The 9,609-nt window shown below is 44.6% G+C and overlaps 1 protein-coding gene across 1 annotated transcript in view; it reads right to left on the bottom strand.

The window, feature by feature from the left end:
* Positions 1–2,406: 2,406 nt before the first annotated feature.
* Positions 2,407–9,609, bottom strand: part of Unc79 (unc-79 homolog, NALCN channel complex subunit) — a 220,870-nt gene continuing 213,667 nt past the window's right edge. The window contains 2 exon segments of the mRNA XM_048362115.1: positions 2,407–2,983; positions 4,721–4,762. Of these exon segments, the coding sequence (XP_048218072.1) occupies positions 2,783–2,983; positions 4,721–4,762 (243 nt within the window). The 3' untranslated portion in view covers positions 2,407–2,782.

Genomic DNA, 9,609 nt, shown 5'->3' with positions numbered 1-9,609 from the left:
AATCTTGTTGCCATCTCTCTCCCTTCGGTCTTGCTTCTATGGCAAGGTAGACAGGGCTGGTGTGTGGTGTAGTGGGGGGCAGACAGCGGGGGGGGGGGGCTGCTAGAAGCACAGTTTCTGGATCAGACAAGGGCCCTGGTCCTGACCCTTACAAGCTATGTGACCTTGGGCAAGTAGCTTTCCCTCTCTAGGATTTAACATAAGAATAAAAACAACAATTGACAGCTGTTATTGAGTGCTTACGAAGTGCCAGGTGTGTATTACTCTAGGCTTTTTGCATTCTTTCATCACTTTTTTTTTTTTTTTGCATTCGTTTAACAGCCCTCTGAGGTAGAATGTGTCGTCTCCATTTTACTGATGTGGAAACACTAATACTGAAATTCCTAACCCCCTGAGGTGGCAGGGGGAGATTGATCCATGCCGGGGTGATTACCTCAATAAAACTTCACAAGAACAGGTAGTTAGCTGCCGTCTGCTGACCCTTGACCTAGGCGAACAGCTTCTCCTTCCTGTTAAGCTCCCTCTCTTCCTGTCTTCTGTCTCCTAAGTGCCTGAGTCCAACTCACTGGAGAGCTGGCATAGGGGAACTGAAGGTGAGTCTACTGGGACTCACAGGGTGAGCTACTGTCTGGTCTCCATCAGCCAGCAAAATGGTAGTGTGCCAGCAGCAGCAGTACCTGGCTCACGGTTCATAAGGGAAGGAGAGAGATGTCCCCAGGCAGGATCGAGCTTCTAGGTAGTCACTGGGAGGAGGTCCAAAGCGAAGCAAACATTAAATGGGAGCCCAGGCAGGAGGAGCACAGAGTTTTTAAGAGATTCTCTCCAGCTCTTGCAGGGGATGCAAGTACAGAGAAATTGAGGCAGAGCTTGTTCAAAGAACTAGACCAAGATGGGACTGGAGGAGATAACTTCAGACTTTTTCTAATGGTACAGTGAGCCACCAAGACCGGGACAACCTGGGGTAGGGTAGGGAGGACTAGCCAAGAGCCAGGCCCAGGGCAAAGTGTGCCCAGGAAGTCAGCAGAACCCCTTCTGGGAAAAGTAGCCCTTATCCTCTAGTCTCACCTCACTCTGGGAACACTTGCACAAAAAAAAAAAAAAAAGAGCGACTGTCACAATTCAGCCCTTGCTGTTTGCTGGGTAGTTCAGAAAAGACTGTTGCTTCCATGAATCGTTCATTAAACCTGTACTGTTAATTAAACCCTGGAGATGCCAGGGCAGTGCGTGTCCTCAAAGCTTTGTTACAAGAGTGACAGTTGCACGACTACTGTGACTCAAGGCACACTGTGCGAAGAAGCCCAGGCAAGCAGAGGAGAGCGCTGACAGGAGGAAGGACTTCCGGTACGCCCTGCACAGTGGCCCCATAGGTTCCCTGCCGGTTCTGCTAAGCGTGGAGATTTGCTCTCCTCCCTGGATCTCATGCAAAGCACCTCAACTTCCGAGGATGCATTTTCTCCTGGCAAGGATGAACATATCAGACTTTCCAGAAGAAAAGGAGGGGTGGACCATCCTCACTAACCAACACTGGAAAAGAACATGAATTATCTTGTGTCCTCCTAAGTCTTTTCAAGAGACTGGGCTTGGGACAGACTTTGTGTTTCCCTCACCAAATGACCTGAAGGAAAGCCTTTTCTTCCTACTGATAATTGTGGTTTTAAAGGGAAGTGAGGAGTTGCAAAAGTTAAGAAGAACTAAACTCTACTTCTATAAACTGATTTTAAAAAACCCCAGGCTCACAATGATAATAAAAAATGCATTTAATAGCATGTCAATATACAGCTTAAATGTGTAAGTCTTTTTTTTTTTTTTTAGTCAGTGCATAACAGGGATAGAGAGATTTCATTTGGAATGCACAGTCAAATGCTAAATAGAAGTGCTGATAAATCTTGGTGCTCTTACACTATTAAAATTCTGTTTTATGAAACGTAACTCCAGGTGCCGTGCTATGTGTCAGCGCAGGCGCTGTCTGGTCCGGCCTGCCATCTACAGTTGTAAATTGAGTTGGTTGTATACAAGTATTAACAAAAGAATAAAATTTATTATTCACAAAACTAAAATAGTATCATAAAGCTTACAAGAAAGTACAGCCTACAACGAATGAGTTGAAAAACTAGTTTTAAAAATAATAAAACTTACTGGACAGTTTTGGAAAGTGATATATTATAAAACAAAGAAAGCATTGGCACAGTTTAGCCACCCTATATCTAAGTGCACTTTGTAATGTCCCTTGCAAGCTGCCACTTTCCTGGGATAATGACAAAAAGCTCCAGTCAAGATGTCACTGGCTTATGGTAACGGTTTTTTGTTTGTTTGTTTGTTTTTGTGGTTGTTGTTTTATATATACATATATATTTACATATATTTTTATTGCATTGCCAAGAGTAGATTTTAAGAAAAAACACTACAAAGGTTTCAAAAACCCTATTTATTCTCTATCATCAAAAATAGCAACAGGGGGGCTTATACAACTTTTCTGTGAGTACCCACCAGTCTATTTTTTTTTCTTTAAAAAAAATAGAAGTTAGTTAAAGAAAAATGATTTGGTTTTTTTTAAAAAATAATGTAAGGAAACACTTAATCGGATAGCCCAAGGAGTCATCAGAAATATGTGTAGCAAGAAAGCTTCCCTGGTGGCCCTCTCCGGCCTTTGCACGTTGTTTACTAAACTAGAAAGAGAATATACAGTACCAATATGTTCCCCAACCTGCTTGGATCGAATTGTTTGTGTTGAAACCCATTATTGCTAAACCAGAGTGTTGACACTGGGAGCCGAGGAGTCCGCTCATAGAGGATAGAACTGAGAGGCTGCTTCCGAGGACTGGATTTCCACTTGGGCCATTTTGAACTGCGTGCACTGCAGCCATTTGCGGAGAGCAGCCAGGCCAGCGGTGCTCTGGCCCGAGCCGGGCAGCGTCCTTAGGCTGTGGTGGTTCACGTTGTTCTGAATGGCCTGGAGGCGGAGCTGAAGGCCTGCCGATAAGTGCTGTGAAGAAAAGGCACTGCGTTTAGTTCCCCTTTGCCTTGCCGGAGCCCACGCTTGCCCGGGGAGGGTGAAGGGGCCATGGCAGCGGGGAAGGTTGCTGGCTTGGTAACCCAGTCCTGGTGCCCACGGCCCATGGGCTCATCCTATGTTGCTAGAATCACCCGGCCCAGCTCCATCCAAACAACCATGGGCCCATTATAATGACTGACTCACCGCGACCAGGGACATATACTGACATGCCAGCATCTGGGCTGACACATTCACTTATCATCCCCGGTAACTATTCCCGTTCAGCATGGGCTTAGTGTAGTGGGTAAGTGCTAGGACTCTGCCCCTAGACTCCCCAGGTTCTAATCCTGGCTTCTCTTTGGGCACCTCTGAAAATAAGGTTCATTGTCAGTCTATGCCAGGGTGTCATAATGGGGAGGAAACCCCTACTTTGAGGGGTTTCTGTAAAAGGAGTTAATGTGTGTTTAGAAGTGAACCTGGCACACAATAAGTGCTCATTGCTTTTTTTTTTGAGGGGTGGGGGGAGATCATCTCAGTCCTGGGGCTTGAACTCAGGGCCTGGGCACTGTCCCCGAGTTTTTGTACTCATGACTAGCTCTCTACCACTTGAGCTACATCTCTACTTCCGGCTTTTTAGTGGTGAATTGGAGATGAAGAGTTGCTCAGTTTCCTGGCTGAGCTGGCTTCGAACTGCAGCCCTCTGATCTCAGCCTCCTGAGGAGCTAGCATGGGAAGCGTGAACCCCCAGCCCCCAGCAGCCTTTCTCTGAGCGTCTCCTCCAGTTCTCTCAGCTTCCTCTCAGCAGTAGGTGCAATGGAAACTGCCGCAGGCTCCCGCCTCCCTGGGAAACAGTGGGGCAAGCGATTGAAAGCGTTTCCAGTGGGAGGACGAGCGACTCATTTTCACAGCGAGAACTCAACGTTGAGAGCTGCGAGCCAGGCCTCAGTCCAGAGCCTCGCCGCGGGACCCGGGGACCCCGGGGCAGGCTGCAGCGTGGCGGACAGCCTCCTTGCTCTCCTTGGATGTCTGGGTCAGAGGAGTCCACACTCTCTTCCTCCCACTGACATCACTCCCCAACTCAGGGAAGAAAGCTTTCTCTTTCACCTAGACTCCAGGGGCCACAGGCAAAGGCCAGGCTTGAGCAGTACTTGGCTTTGCCATCAATCCCCAGCACCTCCGCCTGCTACTCACAGAGGACCTTTGTCCTTACGACGGTCATCTCCTTCTACCCTATGGAACCCTGTCTGAGTCCCTCTTTTGACTGATCTTCTCATATGTGAAATAAAGGGGTAGGATGCTTCTAGCTCAGTTCTGTCACCCCTTCAATGTTATCCTTTCTTAATCGAGTTCTCTTCATCCTAGAACATAACCCCTCACCATTAGGGACCAGGACACATCACGTGATATGCTTACAGGCTGGTCGTATTCCAGAAGGATCCTCCAGATTGGAGAACGGCAGTTTTGAGCCCTGTACTTTCATCAGCGGACTCCGCTGTACCCCAGGATACTCCTATCTGCTGCATCCCCCCTCGTCCCCCCTCGGGCAGCTGTGCCTCCGCCTGCAGGCCCCTTCCCGGCCCCCAGCGCTCCTGCCTCGTCAGCCCTCGAAGACAAGGCGCAGGCTGAATTCCTCCATCTCTCTGGAGAGAGCAGCAGCAATAACCCTGCTGAATGTCTTGATGTTCTCTGGAGGAAACAGAGCTCCCCACCTACCCAGAGGGAACTTACCTTGATATTTGACTGAATCATTGGCAACCACATAGGTATCAGCTGTGTGGAGAAAGACAGAAGCCTCGTTACTGCTGTTCTACTCCCCCCGCAAGAAGCTACCATCGCCGCAGCGCGCGCAGGACACGCTGAGGCCCTTGAACACGGCGAGAGGACGTGCTGAGCAGCTACCTGTTATCAGGCCAGACCCCACCGAGCTGGTGGCATTTGGAAGTTATTAAGCCTGAAACGCACACTTTACAGGAAAGGGCTGGTTGTTCTTGAAAGCTACTGAGCACAGGAAATTAAATGGGTATTTATTTCATTAAATTCTCATTTTGTTAAAATGGAATTTCTTCCATGAGTTCTTTAGAGTCGAGCCTCTGAGTGGAACGGTGACTCTTCGGCCTGTGGTCATTGAGGGGTTGTAACAGGACAAGGGGCAGAGATAGGAAAGGGAAATCGCTGGAGTCTCCTGGGAAGGAGAAATAAAGGCAGATGGAGCCAGACGTGTATAGACTGTGGGGACCCACAGTCAATATGTGCCAAGCCACTGCTGAGGTGACTTCTTTCTCGTCTGTTCCTCTGGAGTGACCTTTTTAGGGGTGGGGAGAGTAACTTTCCCCTCTCTGCTTTAGTCTCTTGGTCACATTTTGGTCCTCTGGAATATACTATCAATGGCCTTGTAAATCCAGAAGGATGGAACACTTTCCATAAAAATACAGCTAAGTGTCTTGTAAGTTTGGAAACTCTAGCTGACTTCAGTACTTCTCAGAACTTTGGTATTCTCATATCTACATCATATCATTGTACTCCACGGGGCCTCCTTTTTTGGTGCTGTCACCCAGGCTGAATGAAGGCCGCAAAGAGCAAGCCATGGGGTAACCAAAGGTGGTTCTCCAGGGCCTTTTGTTCTTTCTCTATTGCTGTAACATGTGACCATTTGATCCTAAAATACACTGCAGGGGACCTTCTGGCTTGTGATTTGCAAACACATGACCAAGGGTATCTTGTTAAAGTTCATCACCATGGACAGCATTATATAACCCAGCAGTCATTTTAGTTCAGGAAATGTTCAGTTGACTTACTGTAACAATCATTTCATTTCCCTTTTGCTAGTGGCTTCTGTCAGTAAGTATTAGATGTAACTAATTTTGGGCTCAACAGTGTTAGGATAAAGTCTTTTTAAAAAAAAAAAATCCTTCCCCAGAAACAAGATCCAAAAATTGAGGGACATTACAAATAGGTTATTTCATGCCAAAATAAAAGTGATAACTTTCCTCTTATCTCGGTCTATATGCTACAGAATATTTTCACCTCACTTTTGCTGGTGGCAGCTCTTGAAACTAAGTGTCGTGGTTAAACTCCCTTTTAGCAACAAGACCAGGCTTGCCCTCCTGCTTGGCACAGCTGAAAATGCAGACAAATTATATGAAACAATGATTTTCAGATATTGAGCATCAGGCAACACGGGGCAGAGAAGAGTGAGGGAAAGGAGACAAACGAGGCAAGCCCTGCAAGTCCTGGCTCAGTGCCTGAGTGTTTCAGGGAGCAGCACAGGGAGGAAGATGCAGCCCGGCAAGCCTTCTTGGGTAAGATGTAGCTGGGTTCCAGGGCCAGAGTTTGTAGGGCAGATTGGAGAGGAGAGAGCGACACAGAGAGAGCTGAGCACAAGGAAAGCACATTGCAGATCCTCAAAGGCTTTCCCTTTGAGATATCTGCCAAAATACTGACCACAGCACACAGGTAAGAAGCTACACAATAGTGAGAAAAAAAAATCTACAATGCAAATCCCTGGTGGTCACACAGAACAAGAATAATTTATGTTCCTATTGGTCAGAGTGGAAAACAGAACAGGTAGAACATTCATTACAATGGTGGTGTCATGGTAGCGCTAGTGAAGAAATATTAGCCCTAAAAATGCTGCTCCAAGCTGGACTTACGGAGATGGAATGCAAGCTTCAAAAATACTTAAGTATTTGTAAATAATTTAGCTATGTCACTGATCACAGAGTATCTGTATGAATAAAAAAAAATACTCAGCACATAAGAAAATGAAGTTCACAAGGGAATAGTTAAATAAAACAACCCCAGACATGCACAAAGATATAAAACAGTGACCTGTGGTAAGGATAAATGAGAATAAAACTCCATCAACAAGAAAAAGACCAAAAAGACACAGGATTAGTAGACAACAAGTTAAAGATTTTTAAACCTATTTTCAGTAAGATCAAGAAGGAAGAGGAAAGACTAAACGTGTTAAATAGGGCACTGTGAAGATGATGTGGAAAAATGGCTTATGCTTTTCAAATCCAATAAAACCTATAAATCCACAAACCCCAAGCAAGCTCAAGAACAAAAGGCAAGAAGGAAACTATACCAAGGAATATTATCATCACCTTGCTAGCAACCATAGCAAAGACAAAATCCTCAAAGCAACTCAAACCAAACACATACACAACAATGAAAGAGCATCCAGGTAATAATTAGACCAATTTCATGTTGGAAACAATATCCAAAATTTAATCATAAAACTCATAATTAAAGCAAAGGAAGATACAAAAAGGAGATGGAGGATAAAGAATGGATTGCAAAGTGGCAAGATAATAGATTTGAAAACACATCAATCAAACACAGCAATCAAAAGGAAGTACTGATTTTTTTTTCTTAATGCTAGTACTCTACCACTTGAGCCACAATTCCACTTCCAGCTTTTTGGTGGTTAATTGAAGGTAAGAGTCTCGTGGACTTTCTTGCCCCAGCTAGCTTCAAACCACAATCCTCAGATCTCAACTTTATGAGTAGCTAGGATTACAGGCGTATAATCCTAGTCATGTGTACCTGCTTTGAATAGTATTTTTTTCTTAAAAAGTAAGACCCAGCTATATGCTGTCAATAAGAAATACATTTTAAAAATAAGGGTATTGATAGGGCAAAGTTACATCATCCTGACAGTAACCAAAAGAAAGTTGTATGGCTTTTAACAATATTGGACAAGGTAGCTTTTAGAGCCAAAAAACATTGCCAAGGAATATTGATTGGAGCATTGCATAATTTTGATTTATTAAGAAAATATAGGGCTGGGGATATAGCCTAGTGGCAAAGAGTGCCTGCCTCGGATACACGAGGCCCTAGGTTCAATTCCCCAGCACCACATATACAGAAAATGGCCAGAAGCGGCGCTGTGGCTCAAGTGGCAGAGTGCTAGCCTTGAGCGGGAAGAAGCCAGGGACAGTGCTCAGGCCCTGAGTCCAAGGCCCAGGACTGGCCAAAAAAAAAAAAAAAAAGAAAATATAAGTGGGGCTGGGGATATAGCCTAGTGGCAAGAGTGCCTGCCTCGGTATACCCGAGGCCCTAGGTTCGATTCCCCAGTACCACATATACAGAAAACGGCCAGAAGCGGCGCTGTGGCTCAAGTGGCAGAGTGCTAGCCTTGAGCGGGAAGAAGCCAGGGACAGTGCTTAGGCCCTGAGTCCAAGGCCCAGGACTGGCCAAAAAAATAAAAAAGAAAATATAAGTGTCTATGCATCTAATAACAGAGCTTCATAGTACACAAAGAACTGAGAGACCTGAAGATGATTCATTAAAACCATAATTATATAGATACTTCAACATTTTCAGTAACTGATAGAATAGATAAACATATAAGGAAGAACACAAAACACTTAAAACTACTATCAACAAGCCTAAATCAATTGATAAAAAAAATTCTACTTGAAAACAACAGAAAACATTCTTCCTTGGGTACCAAGAGCATTCATAAAATAGGTAATATTCTGGACTATAAGAATTTAAAATGATTCAAAGTATATATAAAAGGTGTTTTGTGACCAGAATGGAATTAAAGTAGAAACTCATGACAGAAAAGTCTATGGAAACACCCAAATATTAGGAAATTAAACTATATACATCTAAATAATCAATTATCCCCAAAAGTATTTTCAAGCGGATAAAAATGAGAATGAGGAAGTGGAGCATTGGCTCAGAGTGGTAGAGAGCTAGCCTCGTGCAAAAGAGCTCAGGGACGGTGCCCAGGCACCGAGTTCAAGCCCCATGACAACCAACAACAACAACAAAAACAAGAGAATGAAATATGCATCATTGTAGTCACAGCTAAATTTTTGAGGAAAAGTATTCACATTGGTCATTTACATTAGAAAAGAAAAAATCTAAAATCAGTGAGCACTTTCCCCTTAAGACATATGTAAAAAGGGCTGGGAAGAGGTTTAAGTGGGAGAGTATTTGTCTAGGCATGCATGAGGCCCTATGATCAAAACCAAGTACCACCACCACCAAAACAAGAAGGAAGGAGGGAGGGAGGGAGGGAGGGAGGGAGGGAGGGAGGGAGGGAGGGAGGGAGGGAGGGAGGGAAAGAGAGGGTTGATGAGGGGAAGAGAGGGGATGGGAGGAGAGGAGAGGAGAAGGAAAAGGAAGAATAGAAAAGAAGCTGGAAAGAACATATTTAAAGTTAAGCCCATTAGAAAGAATAAAACAACTATTCAGGAGGCTGAGAGCTGAGGATCATGATTCAAAGCCAGCCCAGGTAGGAAAGTCCCTGAGATTCTTATCTCTAATAAACTACCAAAAATCCAGAAGTACAGCTGTGGCTCAAGTGCTTGAGTACTATCCTTGAGCAAAAGAAGTTCAAATGCACGCACCCACACAGAATAAAATAATAGCAGAAGTCAATTACACAGAAAACAATAGAGATAAGTTAGTGAAACCCTGTTAAACAGCAAGTTAGTTTTGTTTTAAATAAAAAACTGAGAAATCTTTTTTTTGTGGGGGGAGGCGGGGTTGGTTATGGGGCTTGAACTCAGGGCTTGGGTACTGTCCCTGAGCTTTTTCGCTCAACCACTTTGAGTAACAGTGACACTTCCAGGTTTTTGGTGGTCAATTGGAGGTAAGAG

This window comes from Perognathus longimembris, chromosome 14 (genome assembly GCF_023159225.1).
Source record: "Perognathus longimembris pacificus isolate PPM17 chromosome 14, ASM2315922v1, whole genome shotgun sequence".
NCBI classification, from domain to species: Eukaryota; Metazoa; Chordata; class Mammalia; order Rodentia; family Heteromyidae; genus Perognathus; species Perognathus longimembris.
The sequence above is the reverse complement of the archived record's forward strand: the minus strand, read 5'-3'. Positions and strand labels throughout refer to the sequence as shown.